Below are 19350 nucleotides of genomic sequence, written 5' to 3' on the forward strand. Positions count from 1 at the left end.
TTCCAAAATTTTAACCATTGCGTATTTTCTCCATAAATTTTTTTCAATTCCAATGTGGGCAGTTTTACCGACACCGCACTTCCCACATTTCCTCTTCCCGACGCTGAAGGTATAGAGGCCGCTGCTGTATTCTGTGATTGTTTATCTTCCTCTATCACTTTCTCCGCTTTTGTTTTCCACGTGATGACGCTGGTTCGAAACTTTTCTACTTCATAAAGTTCCTTTTCTAACTGTTCAATGGGTGTATCCTCTTCGATTGCCAAATCAATCTGATTGAGGTTCTCTACTTTGGGTTTCAATTGTTTTAATTGTTCTTCTAAATAGTTAATATCCACTTGTTCTTCGTTGAGTGTCTGTTCTATCGCTACTAAGACATTGTTGATGAGAGTTCGGTATGTCGCTCCCTTGATCAAGTTTCGATTCATTTTCACTAATCAATCCGACTTTTCGCTAACTATTTACTTCTTATTTCTTATTATTTTACGCTACGCTACTCTGGAGAGATGCATTAGAGTATTTAAATAATGAACCGAGTTAAAAGTGAAAATATCAAAAAACTGTTTTATTTCTTAAAGGTTACAAATTTTACCCTTCCGAACTCTTATACGCTCAGAAACGCTCTACCTCTTTACAACGCTTTTACTCTTCTCGAGGGGCTAGCCACTTACGAAATATGGTGTACAAGCCTTAAGAAATATATTTCAATATTTCGTGAAATATCGTAATATTGAGAAATATCGGAAATATAGGGAAATATCTGAAATAACAAGAAATATTGGGAAATAATGAGAAATATCGGAAATATATGGGGAAATAATGAGAAATATCGGAAATATTGGGAAATAATGAGAAATATTGGAAATATTGGGAAATAATGAGAAATATTGGAAATATTGGGAAATAATGAGAAATATTGGAAATATTGGGAAATAATGAGAAATATTGGAAATATTGGGAAATAATGAGAAATATTGGAAATATTGGGAATTAATGAGAAATATTGGGAAATAATGAGAAATATCTAAAATCTGTAGAAGTATCAGAAATATTGGACAATTGTAATTTCAAATGAGGATGATTCTATTTTGTCGTCTGCTTAAAGCCTAATGCAAGTACTCAATAAGATACTTGAGGACTAATCACGCGTAAAAATAGTATATAGTCTTTGGCAGCCGCCATTAGGAACGCGGATTATGTTGTATTACCACACATGGCGCCACCATCATTTCTTCTACTTCTCCCCCCCACCTCTACGTAAAAGTTGACGTTGCAGCTAATGCCCAAAAAATTAATCTATGGAAATCTATAGAAATATCATCGGAAATTCGGGGAAATATGGCGAATTCTTGGTGCAGAGATTTGTATTTTCCTCAACATTTTCTGAGGGAGGCGAGCTACTCTAAAAGGTTTGTTAGTTCGTGATTCAGAAAATTCCCTGGTTATGCCTAAGGGGGTCTCGATCCGTCTTGGTTTGAGAAAGGTTTTGGGCGGCCTTGAAGCGTCGTCTGCTTTATGTAACGTTGAGATATTATCCAAAGTTGCAGCGAGAATCTTTTACATTTGAAATTCAGATTGTTTCTGATTAGTTTTCTTAAATACTAATATATGTGTTGGTTTTAATATGGTAGCATAAAAAATAAAAAATACCATAAGTTTATAAGATATGTTCCATAAGTATGACACTTCCTGCACTTCGTAATGCTAGAGAATTACTAAGAGCTAGCATGAATCTATATAACTGGTCCCCCCATTTCTTAACTGATCTACAGGCTTTGCAAAAAGCTCAAAACGCATATTGTAAACTCCCACACAAAATTAGTAAGCTTCCGGCTCCCCAACGACTCTCCCTATTAAATATTGATTCTATCACTCTACGACATAAAATTAATAACCTATGCTTAGTTTTTGACATTATACATAACAACCTTGATTTAGATTTTTCCTTATTTTTCACCCGCCATAATAATACAAGAACCCGTGGTCACTCACACAAACTAGTCAAACCTAGGGTGCTTACTACGTTCCGACAAACACACTTTGCGTGTGCTGTTATTGACGATTGGAATTCGTTGCCCAATGATTTTGTCGTTCTAACCAATAAATCCCATTTTCGTCGTAAATTATTAGACATTTTTCGTGCTAACTTGTGAGCTCTCTGCTTCCTCAACCCTCCCCCAATGATTATATAAAAATTACATTATTGTGCAGCGAATTCTTATTTTCTAAATTTTCTGACATTCTATTAACTCTTACCAGTATTATTATTTAATTGTATAATTACTATTATTATTGTTATACTTATTGTTATTATTTCTTCTTTTTTTTATATTACATTATTAACCGTTTGTTTGTTCCCATATTATTGTGCTCCCGTAGTGTCTTTCTGTAACATGGCTATGTACTCTACTTACGATGTTCACACCATGGATGAAAAAAAACTAACAGGGATAAATCACGGCGGTAAAATGTTTGTTCGAAACGCACCCTCGCGGCCGAAATTATAAGAACCGGAAACATTGAATTTACCGATTCAATCACGGGGTCAAGTCGGTTGTTGTTTCGTCTGCTTTTTGTACCCACGTAATCGTAACCGGGAATGTTTGCTGTTCTCGCGGTTACGGCGAGCTCAGCCGCCGGCGGCTCGGGAATCGGGATACCGCTGATACCTAGCCAAGGCTTAGTGTAGATTTCGTCGAGTCTACTATAATTCGCAGAGCTATTTTTCTGTTGGAATTAGGGAACTACTATAAATATTGAGTATAGTGTCTGAAATATTCTTTAGTTAAAACTATTCACAATACGAAAGATTATTTGGGAGTAAGGCAGGAAGATCTTATCAATCTGAGTAGCTTTTGCTTGGCCTATTTAAGGCGCCGTGTATCTGTTTTTTACGAGAATGTTTTCTATTCCCGCGGCTACGGGGAGCTTAGCCGCCGGCGGCTCGGGAATCGGGATTCCGCTGATACCTAGTCAAGGCTTAGTGTAGTTTTCAAGTCTACTATTATTCGCAGAGCTATTTTTCTGTTGAAATTAAAAAAACAACTTATAATATTTAGTTGAAGACTTTAAATGACTCGAAAAGTTTCGAAACTTTAGCTTTAAAACCCTAACAAATCATACGAAGATTCTCAAACGTCTAAAGTTGGAATCGACATTTTTAAATTAAAGTTCCCGAGGTTACCACGAGATGGCAAAATTTCTATAAATCTACTTCCGAATTTGAATCGGTAAATGAGCTAAAAAAATAAAATCGAAATCAAATCTAGCAGCCTTGTTGGTAACAAACGTGTTTCCCTCTTAGTAATGTAAAGTCTACGAGTTTGATTTATCCCTGTTAGTTTTTTTTCATCCATGTTCACACATACGTCACACTGTTGACTTTGTGAACAACATTCAAATAAATAAATAAATAAATAAACTGTGAATACACAGCTGCGTTACGCTGTCTAACCTCTCGATAAGGTTTGGGCGGGGCTTAGCGAAAGGAGATATCAGTCACGTGTCTGCTAGTGTTAGGAGCGGGAGAAGGGAGGAGGATTCTGGGGGTGTGTAATTTCGAAACGTCACTTCCTCTCGTCTTGTGATTGGCTATTAGAGCTACGCAAAACGCGTCAAAGCTACGAGGGTAACACCGAAAAAAAATGGACATGATTGAAGGGGCATATGATAGAGCTGTATATTCATAGTTATATAGTTTCATGGAGCTAGTTCGAGAACGAAGCAAGAACTGACTACACTCGATTGTACAGTTCATTTTACTAAGCCTATGACAGAGCTTCACCAGGCGTCACTTTACGAGAATATATGACGTTTCACCTACGTTACTTCGTGACAAACTCTCACTTACCAGTGACAAACTTATGAAACATATCTTATGAACTTATGAACAAATGAAATCTTTAAACAATGGAACTAAAAAAGTTTTGAATTGAATTGATATTAATACTGAAAACTTTTATAATCAGAAAATCAGGTATCTTTGAATTCAAAAGTAGTCTTTTAAAAACGATTCCAACTTCATTTAACCGTATAGGTTGTACATTATTGTTATAATGATGGTTGAGAGAATTTGAAATATCAAAAACGCTATTAAATAATAGAATTAATCAGAAATATTAGAAATACGAAGGAATATTAGAAATACTGAGAAATATTAGAAATACGAAGGAATAAGAGAAATACGACGGAATAAGAGAAATACTGAGAAATATTTGAAATACGAACGAATATTAGAAATACTGAGAAATATTTGAAATACGAAGGAATAATAGAAATACTGAGAAATATTAGAAATACGAAGGAATAATGGAAATATTGGAAATTTAAAGGAAATATCGTGAAAATATTGGAAATTTTTGGAGAAATATCGGGAAATAAAGAAATACAAAAATAATAGAAATAAATCGGAAATATTTGGAAATAAGAAATTTGGTGTACATTTTTTGGGGAAGTGAGTAGCCCCTCGACTCTTCTGCCAAAATATTTTCGTACAAAATTCTATAATTATGGAAAGTAATTGGACCTATCCCACTTTTAGGCATTTGGGAGTTTTTACGCAGGTATAAAGGCAAGGGGTTGTCAATAACTTTAAAGTGTCAAATATTCCGAAAACAAGATTGTCCACCACCATAATATTAAACTTTCTTTACATGATATTGATGTGCAAAATATTTTCTTTATTTACAGTTTGTTTTCACTTTTCTTGGAACTTGTGCGTATTCATCTGTAATTGTTCCTTTCTATAACCATATGCCTGATGATGCCGTTACTTTCGTAATTGAACAAAGTAGGTAACGTTAGCCTGGTCATGGCATAGGCAATTTTTAGCAATATCTTACCTTTATTTTCTCTGTGAGCCATATTTAAGATTTTTTCAGGAGAAAGTTATAAGTTGATCTGATGTGTCACGACACAGTTTTCAAATCTCTGTCCAACGTAATATTGCCATGGATGCACTGGGCTTATTAAAGGAAGTAAAATTCAAGGTCGTAGTTAAGAAATCAATTTATCTTTTATGCGCAAGTTAGATACAGGTATTTCTAGCGAACTTACCCCTCGTTTTTGAGTGTTTCAAGAGTGAAGATGTCATGAGCACTGGATATACTTTGGACCCACCCATATAAAATGTTTGCATTGTGGTATTTTATAGGGCTGTGCGAGCCTTGAATTTTTGGTTTCGAGTCGAGTCTCGAGTACTCGAATCGAGTATCGAGTAGTTGGAAAATTTGTTTCGAGTATTTATCGAGTAATTGGGAATTGATTTTCTAGTGTTTTCACAATTTCTGTTAATTTATTGCTCTCATAATAGACATTTGGTGTAATTTTGATCATCGACAACTACTTCCATCAATTCCCAGACGGAATTAGTCTTTTTCCCTTTAGATTTAACGAACGTAATTCCTCATTAAAATCTTCTTCGGAATCTCATTCCTCACCGAAGTCACTTGCAGCCATTGTTATACTTCGCGCAAAGATCCAAACGAAAATTTCTAACCTAAACTTAAAAAATAAATAAATAAATAAATAAAATAATAGTAGTAAACGCGCCTTTAACAGTATTTCATTACTTTTAGTTCCACTATTTTACCAGCTAGGAGCTACTACCCTACTACATTGCACTTGGCATTATGATCTAAACTACCCAATGAGCACTAATGTGCGTCTGTTAACCAATAAGCGTTACATTCTTGTAGATTTTTATAGCTACTACATCCTATTTTCAGAGTTCAAGGCTTTCCAAAAGCAGGTTCGAGTATTTATCGAGCCTTGGTTTGATACTCGAAACTTTTTCGAGTCTCAGAAAATCTCTTATTGAGCATCGAGCCGAGTACAAGCCTTGATACTCGATCGAGTACTCGCACAGCACTAGTACTTTACAAACGAGCCTTTCTTACAAATTTAAAATTAAATAGCACAATGCTTAATTAGGGAGTTGACATAAGCTCAAATATTACGAGAATAGAATAGAACGTTTTTAACAGACTTAACAGGACTAGGAGTTTGACTCCATCCCAATGTTGTAAAATTAAATCAAATCGCTCATAAAACCTTCCCGTAGTGTTTCTGATATCAACTTTGCAATTTGCTCAAATTCGAAATGTAACGAATTATGAAAGTCCATAAATAACAAACAATAAAAAAAATTTCTTTAAGTATATGAAAGTTTTATATCTTAATGTCGATTTTGAATTTTATTCCTTGTCTCTAAAAATGAGGCTTACTCCAAATTATATAACAAGATTTATCATAACTCAGTAACTTAAAACCGACCAACTGAAAACAGAGATAATTTAAAAAGTTAAACCGAAAATTAACCTTTGCCCTGTCATATTAAAGAGGTGTTTTGACGTTTTGGAGAACAACATCCGGTTTGATAGTTTTTGGCTATCCCTGAAGAGTCTAATTGCTTTACATGATTTGATTTTGTAAGAATATAATCTTAAGTTAGTGGTTTTACTACATATGTCTTAGAGAAAACAGAGAAAAATATTAAATAAAAATATTCCTAACGGGAAGTGGAAACAGTAAGCGCGTATGAACTGACTCAAGACTAGACTTCTATTTCTCCTCCCTCTCTCTAAATTATCTCTGCTGACAAAGCAAAACTTGTAAATTCAGTTACACATTCCTAATAACATATTTAAAAACAGCGGATATCCCAATTTTCGTGTGTGACACATTGGACAAGGCGAACTTCGTCATCCGCAATAGAGCCAAATTTCCGAAGCTGAAACACTTGATTTACGTTGGCACTCCACCCAAAACGTTGCTCAGCTTAGCGAAAAGCGTTGGACTTGAAATTCATCCATATAGATACATACAGGTCAGTTCTTAGTTTTACAACGAAATAATTATTTACCCGCCAAGTTTAAGAGCTTAGTGACATGTGTCACTTACCGTAGTTACGTCTCGAACAAGAGACCGAACGAAAAATCTACAAATTAAGATGTTTTAAATCGAATAACCACTGCTTTTAATTATTTTAAAGATACTTGGTTTTCAAATAGAGTTACGTTCGTTGGTAAAAGACATTAAATTACGTATAAAATATTTACACTTAAAAAAATTGCTTAGCGTTCGCAGTTACACTGACTCACTCAGTCTACCCGGTGAAATGAACAAGAACAGTGCGGCCAGGTTCACTAAGCCCAAATAACCTTGATAAAATTGCACTTGATTGCACGTGGGAAACAGAGACATTTGATATAATATATACTTTTGATATTAAAGAGATTGCCAGATAAGTTTCTTAATCAATGTGATAAAACAAGATAAAAATTATAAACAAAACAAAATGGTTTTCGAAACGCTTTCCGTTGAGTTTATGTAAATTATAATTAAAGTAGAGACTAGTCAGATCGACTTTCTTTTCGACCAGACCTGGCCCGAGTCCAAACTTTAAAATTAAAAACTTAAACCAACCCCGAAAAAAATTAAAATAAAAACCCGGCCCGGCCCTATTAAATTTGTAAATGAGCCCGACCCGACCCTATTAAATCTGTAAATGATCCCGACCCGACCCTATTAAATTTGTGAATGAGCTCTTAATTGGCAAACAAATGCCACACTAACATAATGTGCTCTGAAAGAATGGAAAATTCTACTGTACAATCCGATTACGATCAGACCACGATCTAGTTGAATTCATTCTATATATACCTAAATCTATTAATTACCTCTCCGTGTGACGTAGTCCAGGAGAGGTTCTGTAACGGCCGTGTCTGTCTGTGTGTGTGTCTGTCTGTCCGTTGTTACACCCACGTGACCGCGTTCGCAGTTTGCGTATCGGAGCAAACGTGTTCGCCATTTCCGAACTGCTTTCACAGTCACGGAAATGGCTCCTCTACTTGAGTTCTCACACCACCAATTTTCTGGTCTTTGTCCATACCACACGGACACTAGTCTGTTCTTACTGGCTGCTAATCACCACCATCTTCTGGTCTTCGTCCATTCCACGTGGACACCAGTCTGTACATACTGGCTTCTAATCACCACCATCTTCTGTTCTTTGTCAATCCCACATTGACACCCGTCTGCACTTACACTGCCTTCTAACACCACCATCCACTGGTCTTCCGTCTATTCCACATAGACACCAATCTGTATCATTGGCTTCTACTCCATTATCATCGTTTGGTTTTAGGATATACGCGGCGATCAGCTAGGGTTACGAGAAACGTCTAGCCTCCCTAAGGTAGGATCGCTACCAAAGGTTTTCGCATTTGCGGTTTTTCCTTACTATTATAATGGAAACGAATCGTATATATACCCCAAAATTTGAAGAAAGCGGGAAGAGGGGTACCCTTCACTTTAAACGTCAATATTAGCAAAGTTTGAGAAGATAATAAGTATAACTTTATTTTAAACGATTTAACTATTATTAATGTTAATTATTGAAGATTAAAATAATTAAAAATAATTATATTTATTTAAATATTAAAGATAAACCTCTCGTGCAAAGAGAGAGATTATCATTGCCTCCTATATCTACCAAGGCCCGTGCATGCGATATATTTCCTTCATTGCCTCCTATATCTATCAAGGCCCGTGCATTGTGATATATTTCATTCATTGCACAAACATAAGCGAGATTGTTTTGGGAAAAAAATACTGCTTCCACTAATGCGTTTATACTCCTTGTTACTGTTGTATAGAGTAATCATGATAAAAGCTTAAAAATTACGAGAGGACAGACCTTTTTTATCCTCATTCAAAAATATTTTTTGGTGCTAAGACTGCTTTAAAAAATCCAAACGGTTAGGCATTGGTAAAAAAGACAAATGATATTTTTCAAATCTTATGAGATAACGCCCACCTAGTTGAAAATTGCCGTTTTTTATCCGCGGGAGCCATTCCTTATGAGAATTTCGATGCTAGTAGGTTGTCAATTAAACTACCGGTATATTATTGTTGTTGGAAATTGGATATTAAGTCAAATTAAGTGGTTGTAAAGAGCCAGCAGGTTTTTGCCACTTCTTTTTGTGAGTATTTGATTTTTATATGTAAAATGGAGGAAGATAATGTTGAGAGTAAGGATGAAATGCGGAAGCGCAAAGCGCGGGAAAGGATGAGGGCAAAAGGTCGACGTTTTCATTGGATACTTAAGGTTATATAATCTTCTCGACACGGAGAGGTAATATTTTGGTTTTCCCGACTTGTTTTGAAAATGAATTCAATCCGACCCGACCCTATTAGGCTGGAGATGCCGCTGGAGAGAGTCGAGCCATTCAGGTTAGTATGACGTGGTCCAGGCGTTGACCCTGTGCTGGAAAATACACGTTCGTGCTAATAACTATACAAAACCAATGTTTGTCGTTTGTGCACTGAACGCATTTTATTCTCTGTTAGAAAAAAGGGTTTACATAGGGTTTTACTTAAAACCCTTTCGAGGCACTTCGAAATTTCCCCGTTTGAAAACCCCGCAAGTTCTCATTTAAACCCCGCGAGTTCTCATTTAAACCCCGCGAGTTCTCATTTAAACCCCGCGAGTTCTTATTCAAACCCCGAGAGTTCTTATTCAAACCCCGAGAGTTCTTATTCAAACCCCGAGAGTTCTTATTCAAACCCCGAGAGTTCTTATTCAAACCCCGAGAGTTCTTATTCAAACCCCGAGAGTTCTTATTCAAACCCCGAGAGTTCTTATTCAAACCCCGAGAGTTCTTATTCAAACCCCGAGAGTTCTTATTCAAACCCCGAAAGTTTTTGTTAAGTCCCTTTGAATCATTAACAGTCCCTTTGTGATCATTATTCAGACCCTTTGAATCCTTATGCAGACCCTTTGAATCCTTATGCAGACCCTTTGAATGATTATTCAGACCCTTTGAATGATTATTCAGACCCTTTGAATGATTATGCAGACCCTTTGAATAATTACGAAGACCCTTTGAATCATTACGAAGACCCTTTGAATCGTTACGAAGACCCTTTGAATCGTTACGAAGACCCTTTGAATCATTATGAAAACCCTTTGGATCATTATGAAGACCCTTTGGATCATTATGAAGACCCTTTGGAAAATTATTCAGACCCTTTGAAACATTATTTAGTCGTGTTTACGGGTTCTGATTTAGACTGGAATCCAAAACAAGTTGAGAAAACTAAATGATACCACTCCGAGTCGAGACGAGGAAGACATACAAACTCTTACCTAAATTTGCAATTATGGCTCTTAATTGGCAAACAAATGCCACACTAACATAATGTGCTCTGAAAGAATGGAAAGTTCTACTGTACAATCCGATTACGATCAGACCTTCGGCAACCACGATCTAGTTGAATTCATTCTATATATACCTAAATCTATTTAGTTTGATGTGTTTTTATTTTTCGGCCCACTCTGAACCGTTAAAGTCTCTTCGTAATGTACACGAAAATCAAGACGCAAACTTTAATTCTTCTACCGCCTTTAGTTTTGACATTCCGGTCCACTCTGAACAGTTATTACATCATTAGAATGCATGACATTTGGTAATACTTTCTTATTTACCTCGCAATACGTAAATTAGTGTTTAGGCTAAATATAAATGTAGTATAGTTTAATTAATATGTAAACACCTGTTTCAAATATTAATATTAAAAGATGTCCTTGAAATATCGTAATGAAATGGAGCTTTTATAGTCTGGAGGATAACTGTCGATTTTCAACCAAAAAAAAAAGCATGAAACTTGGTATAAAGTTAGTTTGAAGTATATGAAGTCAATTAAAGATTGGAGGCATTCCGTATCTCTGTTGTGACAGCCGTGACAAGCCGTCAAAGCGGCCGTGAAAGTGTAAACTCACCTAACATCATTTTAGGTAGCACCCCTCGAGATACGCCGCCTTCGAGCTATAGAGAAAATGTAGGGGTCGTGTATAAAGCGAAAATCTCTCCGATTCGTAGGAGCTCAGTAAGGAATGAAAGAAATTTGCAATAAAAAATCAAACCACGCGCTACAAAATGAAATAAATATTTTAATTCTTAACTGCTATTTAGTTCAGTGTACTTTTTCATAGCAGTAAACACAATAGAACAAAAGTTACTTCCAATAAAAAACCCTCCTTATACATGAAAGCCAGTATGAAGTCTTATCTAAGAGAGCTACCGCTCTCTTAGAATTATTGAACATTTTAAAGTAACAATTTCGCAACATAATTAAAGTCATAATTTCGCAACATGATTAATAAAGTCATAATTTCGCAACATGATTAATAAAGTCATAATTTCCCAACATAATTAATAAAGTCATAATTTCGCAACATTTAAGAATAAACAACTGTCAACATTTTTAAGTAATAATTTGAGAACATTTTAATTATTTTTCGCATTTTAAAGATTGAAAAATATTTTTATGGTACAGGATACAGGCACTCAGTTCGAAATTCGGTATCCCAACACTGCTAATTCACGCTTGTTAAGTTGTAAAGATCTGAAACTTCATGGTAAATTTTCGTATTGTGGTGATAGAATGGATGTTTTTCTGGGTTTTTTCGGTTATTTACGGGGGTTTAGTGATCTTTACATGACAAAAATATCAGGACTTCACATCATAGTTGTTTAGTGCAGAGCGTGGTTCACTATGAAGTTACCGGAATTTTTCTTTTATAAAATTAGATTTTAGTTCCCGTCATAAAGATCGCTTATGGTAGTTTTATCCAAGTTAAATTATACTTCGGCTTAATTATGAACAAGTTCGTGTTAGTGAAAGACGATTGTCTAAATTTAAAAGGAAACGAAGAAACCGAGATAAAATGGGAAATATGCCTATTATGTCAAAAAAATACCACTGAAAAACTGACTTACCCTGGCAATTATGAAAATAGATTTAAAGCAGTTGGCTATAGAACAATTTCCGAAAACCTGCTAGCGTTTAGAGGTGTCTGCGATTTAGATATAAGTAGTTCAATTGACCTGGGAGATGGGTTGGAACAGATATTAATATCTAAGAGAGCTAAATTCCATAAATCATGCAGTCTTCGTTTCAACAAAACTGAACTACGAAGAGCTGAAAAACGGAAAAGTAACGCAACATTTTCGGAAACTACCGTATTTACAAGGCGCCATTTAGCAAAAATACCAAGGTTCAGCGTTCCGATGTGCTTTTTCTGCGACAAGCCCGAATCTCGGGGAAAATCTTTACATGAAGTGACAACTTTTGAACTTGACCGAAAAGTAAGATATTGCGCATTAACTTTAGAAGATCAGTCACTAATCGCAAAACTAAGCGATGGGGACATGATCGCCACTGAAGCAAAATACCACAAGGATTGTCTATCAAATCTATATAATCGGGAAAAGAAGAAATCCAATTTAATTCAACAAGATAGTTCTGACCCATCCCACAAAACGGCTATTGCTGAACTATTTTCTTACATTCAAACAACCCTCGAAGACGCGATGTCGAACCAACGGAGAGTTTTCATGTTAAGTAAACTGAATAAACTAATTGATGCTCTGGTTAGACAATTAGGTGGGAGCTCAGACATTCATTCAACGAGGCTGAAAAACCAAATCCTTAGCTTTTTTCCTGGACTTGAAGCCCACCGAGATGGTAGAGAAATTTTACTATCCTCTAATGAAAACATTGGGAAGTCGCTAAAATCGGCCTGTATTCTTGACAATGAAAATGAGACTATAATCTTATCACGCGCCGCAAGCATTGTAAGAAAAGATATTTTTAAACACTCAATTACGCCATTCCAAGGAGAATTTGCCGTAAGTTGTCAATCCAAGTCTGTACCAAATTCAGTTACAACACTTATCACCATGATTCTCCGTGGATCTAACATAGAGACTCAAGACAACTATTTTTCGCACTCTTGTCTTTCAATACCACAATTGTCTTCAACACGTGTTCGAGCCGCAGAAGTTCACCGACCACATCGAATATTTTAAGACACAGTGAACAAAATGAAACTCCTCTTCCACTTTTCCTGGGCACAATGATTCATTCAAAAACCAGATCTAAAGATGTCGTAGATACTCTCTACAGATTAGGACTTTCCGTTTCCTAAGATCGTGTTCTCGGGTGCTCCGCTGATCTTGGAAACTTAGCTGTGAGACATTATAAAAACATTGGGACCGTATGTCCTCAATCCTTAAACATTGGAGTTTTTACAACCTCGGCCGTTGATAATATTGACCACAATCCCACGGCTACTAGCACCCTAACATCATGGAAATGTTGGCACAGAACAAATTCGTTTGCCTTATGAAAGAAGAGGGAAAAGAATTGACCCTCTACCAATGATTTACACGGATGTACCGCCAATTTCCGCTATTAAAAAAACCCCGGCCATTCCAATTATTCCCGACCTAGCTGGCAAATTTAACACCAACATTCATTTGGTCAACAAAACGGTGGAAGGAGAAATAAAATGGTGTGAACACGTTGCAAGAGCAATTGACGAGAGCCAACAGACCCATATTCACGTCTCATGGGCAGCATATCATACAAATAAAAGACCAACTCTAGACTACTCTAAACACCCTGTGGCAAAGACGGCTATACTACCTTTGTTTCAAGACGATTCAAAATAAGTAGCAATGATACGCCATACAATGAATTTGGTAAAACAAGCGACGGAAATTTTGAACCCAGGTCAGGTGCCAGTCATTGCTTGTGACCAGCCACTTTTCAAATTAGCCAAAGAAATACAGTGGCGATGGCCTGAAGAATATGGAGAAGACTCATTTGTCGTCGTGCTTGGTGGCCTTCATATAAAAATGACTTTACTTAAAGCTCTTGGTGATCTTTTGAGCGGAAGTGGGTGGACATCAGCGCTCGAACAAGCAAATATTTCTTCAGCTGGATCAGCTCAGTCTTTCTTAAAAGCATCTCACGTGAAGAAAACCTGCCGAGCACACCAGATCACCGCTTGCGCTCTTTACAAGCTTAGAAATGAGGCGTTCAAAAACGCCGGAGTCGGGTGCTCATTTGAAGAGTGGTGCATTCGTCGAGAGGATGCTAGTCCACAGTTTAATTTCTGGCAGCTTATTTTGAAAAGCGAGCTTGGATTTCTAGCATGGGATAGAGCTGTCCACGAGGGTGTCTTCCTTCTCTACATTGGGACACTAAAAGAAATTCAATGGCTCTTTCACGCTCTCGATCATCCGAATTATGCTAGGGTTGTTTCCATTAACTTGAGAGATATGGTTTCACTTCGAGATAGGCATCCAAAATTATTTGATGAGTTTTGCAAGGGAAAATTCACAGTTAACAAAACAGGCAGGCCATTGTTAAGTATGCCACTGGACGAGGCGCATGAGCAGAATAACGCATCCATCAAGGGCGAAGGAGGAGCCATTGGGCTTACAGAAAAGCCCGAATCACTTTTGAGGTGGATGGTAGCTGGGCCAGAAATGTGTCGATTAGTTGAACAATTTCTTAATATCATTGAAACTGGAAGCACTACGTATAACGCTCACCATCACGAGGATACTAGCAGTTTTCAGAGGAAATTTTTGGAACGCGTAAAGTCACTGGTTTCCGTCATGGATGAATTCGGAAATCCTTTTTCTGATTACAGTGAAGAGTTACTTGTTTTAGATTCAAGACAAATTTTGGACAAAAGAACGGCGATTTCTCTCAAAAACATAAAAGAAGTTGGGTAATCACTATCCAAGGAACTATTTCAAAGACGTCTTGTAGAATGCACTACAGAAATAAATGACGTTTTGAAGAAAAACAAATTCCCACTTTTTGCAGACCTCCAGATAAAGAGAAGTCAAAGAATCAACTTCAACTGTCTGCTGTAAAGAGCGACCGAAATTTATTTTCAAGGCTTTATATATCGTCCCAAATACGATCGGGTGATTTAGACACGTTTTTCCAACACGAAAACCAAGCTTTTCCGTCCTCGTTATCTATTAACGGCATGATGAGATTCGGTAACAAAAGCGATTTACTTTCTTGCATTGAAGGCGTTTTAACAGATGAACGTGAGACGTATTCAACACATGAACCAGACATGGTTATTATTGATGGTGCGGCAATCGTGAATATGATAAAGCCAGGAAGGGCACGAACGTTTTCCGACTATGCTGTGGTATTTTCCAAATACATAGCTGCGCAGTTCACTGGCTGCATACGTCGCGTAGATGTGGTATTCGATGTATACATTGATGGTAGTCTTAAAGCAGCCACAAGAAAAAGGCGCGGAAACAGTATGAGGATACGAGTCGAAGAGCGCAAAGACTTGCCAAAAAAATGGCAAGCGTTTCTAAGGGAAGATGAAAACGAACTATTTAGCTTCTTGAGTACTCAGGCGCTCGGATCTCAGTATCCCGGAGCTGTTTACATTACGAAAGGCCATGAGGTTCTTTGTTCCGCCCAAGCTAATCTAGAATCGATTTCACCCTGCACTCATGAAGAAGCGGACACCAGGATGTTCCTACACGCGTTACACGGCGCAAATCAGGGATTTAAATCAATTCTGATTAGGACTGTTGACACAGATGTCGTGGCTCTCGGTATAAGTCTTTCAAATAAGATTTGTTGCGATCGTTTGGTAGTCGCATTCGGAACAGGCAAAGACTTCCGTCTCATAGATGCAACTAGAATAGCATTAAAATTGGGTGAAGCCAAGTGCGCAGCTTTATCGTCTTTCCACGCTCTGACTGGATGCGATACAACCACGTGTTTTAATGGTAAAGGGAAGAAAACAGCTTGGTCTACGTGGAAACCGTTCGATGAAGTAACTCGAGCATTAAAAATATTAGGATCGTGCCCATCTAACTCCTCTATTCGTGAAATTCTACCTGTCATTGAGAGATTTGTGGTGCTAATGTACGACAGATGCAGTTCTGACCTGGTTTGGTTGGCGGTTGGTAACTCAATTAACCATTGGTAGGCGCTGATGCATGTTTTTTATCTCCCCATTTTCAAAACGAGTTTTCTCTCTTATACATCCTCCTTGCTTTTAGCGAGCCGGTGCAAATATTTTCCAACACCATCACACCCCTACCCCACTCAAAGTAACAAAGCAAGTACCAGTCCACAACCTCTACCACTTAATGCCAATAAGGATGAATACATACATCTCCTTTGCTAATTACCATCTGGTATTATCAAATGTGGATGAGAGGAAAAGTATGACAATGGCCATAGAGCCTGTGTTAAAAAATGCGGACATCAAAGTTTCGCCAATAACTATTTAGTTTACTAGTGACTGATGGACTTGCAAACTCGCGACTGAAAGTAGTTCAGACATTTATGCTCCTTGGTTTAACCATAGCCCACGCGCATCACGACGCAAGCTGCTCGCACTATAACTAAATTACCACGATTTATTTTAACCTTACTTATATCCATATTATACCTTCAAATACCTTTTAAAATATTACCAGCTACTCTGTCCTGACTACAAACACAAATCGAGGAAGTTCTAGCATACACAAAAGCCGACGACGGTAACCGCGTAACCGCGAATTAACACAAGACCTATTTTAAGGGAGTGAACAGGCTCAGTATAGCTACCCCAATAAAACGGTCAACTACGGCGAAACTCTGATGACTCGCAACTTTGGCCATTTTCATACTTTTCCCTTCATCCACTTTTGGTTTCATCTATCATTCGATGTTGCTAACAAAGACCAAAATTATTTTGCAATACTCCGTTTGGTTTCCAATGTGCTAAGGTTGTACAATACCCAACAATGATCTGAGGCTGTGCAGTGCATGACGCATAAGTTTTTTCTCCTTTCCTAAGTCGAAGAAAATGTCTTTAGCCTACCTATTCTCTCCCAAACCTGTCGCGATTTATAGCTACAATAGTTTGAAGCGCTACACCCTTTCCCTCTTCAAGCTGGCAGTTTAACAGCTCTATGGTTAGCCACGGTTATACCAGAAAGAATCACAACATTGTATAGAAAACCCTGGTTTGCTAAAGGCTTGTCTATATACATGGTACACAAACTGGTTCTGAAGTTGTAAGACTAAAGTCAGAACCGATTAATCAAAAATGTCTTGATTAGAATGAAGACCTAAAAAGTATCGATAAGACTGAAGTTATCACTTGAGTGAAGGATCGGGGGGTTCCCATTCAACCGAATCTCATTGGACAGAATCGCATTCGACAGAAAATGTTTAGCTAGAATTTCAAAATCTAGCCCAACGGCGGGTTTCAATTGAGGTGGAATATTTTATAACATTTTTATAGTCAGTTTAGGTTAGGTTTGTTTGTAATTGGTTTATTGATAGGTTATAGGTTTGGTTTGGTTTGGTTTGGTTAGGTTAGGTTAGATTAGGTTAGTAATATTTTATAAATCATTTATCTATGGTACGCCTTTTCCAAAATATTCATGTTTAGCTTCATTGACTCCTCAAATAATATGACTTTTCCAAAACATTACTGTTATGTTACGTTAGGTTAGGATTGGGTTGGTTAAGTTAGGTTAGTAATATTTTATAAATCATTTAACTATGGTACGCCTTTTCCAAAATATTCATGTTTAGCTTCATTGACTTCTCAAATAATACGCCTTTTTCAAAACATTACTGTTATGTTAGGTTAGGTTTGGTTTGGTTAAGTTAGGTATTTCGGTAGTTATATACTATATATATATCTTTGGGAACGAATCGGTTTTTCAAGGGTTATTGTTTTCATATCTAAAAAACCAATATTCGAAAATGTCTAGTTAATACTCTAAAACTGCAGGCAAAACCATGTAACGTGATAAATATGGCTTAAAATAATAAAATAAATCTACAATTCGCTTTAAAAAGTAAATTTTCGGGGATCTGAAAGTATTTGGTTCTTCTAAACTAAAATAGGTGCTTAATATTTTACAGAATGTTCGCGTATGGTGCTCAATTTCTTTGACCATTATTTTATTATAAGTCAAAGAAATTAAATTCATTTCAGTTCCATCGGGTGTATGTGCGCATGCATTCTTGCCCCAATGGACCGAAACCCGGAGAAGTGCGGGTTTTCGCTCCAATGGGAATGTCCCGTTGGACCGAATCCGCCAAAAGTGCGGGTTTTTCGGTTGATTGGGACTGGTTTCGGCCGAATGCGATTCGGTCCAATGGGGCAGAGCCGAAGGATCAGATATTAATTTTTCTTTTTAATTAAAACTTAAAGGCATGCTTAAGAAAAAACAACGTTCCATTACCGTTTTCCGTTAAAATAACTTAGTTTACTAATAATAAATTTCTAAAATTTATTTATCTCGGCTTTTCGACCACAATTCCATCCATCACGCACTCTTCAACGCAAAACAAGTCGCGCCAGCTTGGGAAATAAGGCGGTGGCACAGGGCAAATGACCTGTTTAAAAATTGTCTGGTCTGGAACAGTTTAAAAATTAAATCGGAGGGCGGTCAGTGGTCCACCGAACCACTAAGAAAATTCTAGGGTAACCAGGGTCCAGACATTATCTCAACTATTTTAATTACCCACTTCTTTAGTTTAGCAGACGACGCACACTGGTCAATGGTCATGGACCAGTATTCCAGGCCTGAGGGGTCGCTGGCCCAATGTCCAGTTTTAAAAAATCCTTATTTCCCGCCATGCTTCAGTTGAGAGTCCTGGGCTCCTGAAGGCCAGACAATGGCAGACCAAACTTGTAAATAGGGGATACCAGGGACCCTGTGACACCCAAAATAATTCACAGGACACCCTGAAAAAATATGTTTCGGGGGGGGGGGGGGGTCGGGTACCACCCGGGTACCCTGAAAAATTCGGGACGATGATAACTCTCCCCCATAAAGATAACTGAAAACAGCTCTCAAAAAAGGGGTAAACATAAAATGAAGAATATTTCCCCTAAAAACTATGGCCGGAATGCATCCTTCCCTCCCTCATTTTCGTTTGTCCACTAGGGAGCCCCGGGTACACAAAAAAATTGGCTTTGGGGAAGAGGGGGTCGGGAGCCCGCAGGGCTCCCGACGAAATTATCCCTATTTACAAGTCTGTGGCAGACATAGATGCATATGACAAGGATGCATTTCTCATAAGCGAGAATAGCCAACTTTGTTGTGTAAGAGTCAGCCTGGCAGCCCGGTATTTGTTTACTTCTAAGCTGTCAAGTCAGATTAGAAGTAAAGGAGAAATTAATACAGCCCTTTGAATTTAAATAATTAGAAATGAGAAATGTTATTACATGAATGAATCTACACGGTTGCAGTTGTGTCGAAATGAGAGCAATTAATTGTCTTTGATATTTAGCTCTGATAATTTCAGAAACTTAATAAAAATTAGCGTTACATATTTAACCAGGATTGATTTTAATTAATTTAACAAAAAAAGTGTTATATATAAAAAGCCTCAGAATGGGATATTCTTAAAAACCAGAACCACGACCCATAAGTCTAAGTTTGAAACAATTTTTGGTAACGTAAACTTGCGTCTAAAAAACATCTATTCCCAATA

General features: G+C 37.2%; 1 protein-coding gene and 1 long non-coding RNA gene across 3 annotated transcripts in view; one reads left to right on the forward strand and one right to left on the reverse strand.

Moving 5' to 3' along the window:
- LOC149720195 (long-chain-fatty-acid--CoA ligase 5-like) overlaps positions 1-19350 on the forward strand; it is a 184112-nt gene that overhangs the window by 90168 nt on the left and 74594 nt on the right. The window contains exons 5-6 of the mRNA XM_089859689.1: positions 4687-4786; positions 6651-6823. Coding sequence (XP_089715815.1) covers positions 4687-4786; positions 6651-6823 — 273 coding nt within the window. The remainder of the gene's footprint in view (positions 1-4686; positions 4787-6650; positions 6824-19350) is intronic.
- LOC149720197 (uncharacterized) lies at positions 3106-5184 on the reverse strand. 2 transcript variants are annotated; one of them, XR_016376855.1, is made up of 3 exons: positions 5053-5184; positions 4839-4960; positions 3106-4768 (listed from the first exon to the last, which is right to left on the reverse strand). It is a non-coding gene; the product is annotated as an uncharacterized LOC149720197 (long non-coding RNA). The 2 variants fall into 2 exon arrangements; XR_016376856.1 differs by having other exon boundaries at positions 4839-4955; positions 5053-5173.

Source organism: Phalangium opilio, unplaced genomic scaffold (assembly GCF_054372755.1).
Source record: "Phalangium opilio isolate 3A_F unplaced genomic scaffold, DU_Popi_V2 ptg000002l_1, whole genome shotgun sequence".
In the NCBI taxonomy this organism is placed as follows: Eukaryota; Metazoa; Arthropoda; class Arachnida; order Opiliones; family Phalangiidae; genus Phalangium; species Phalangium opilio.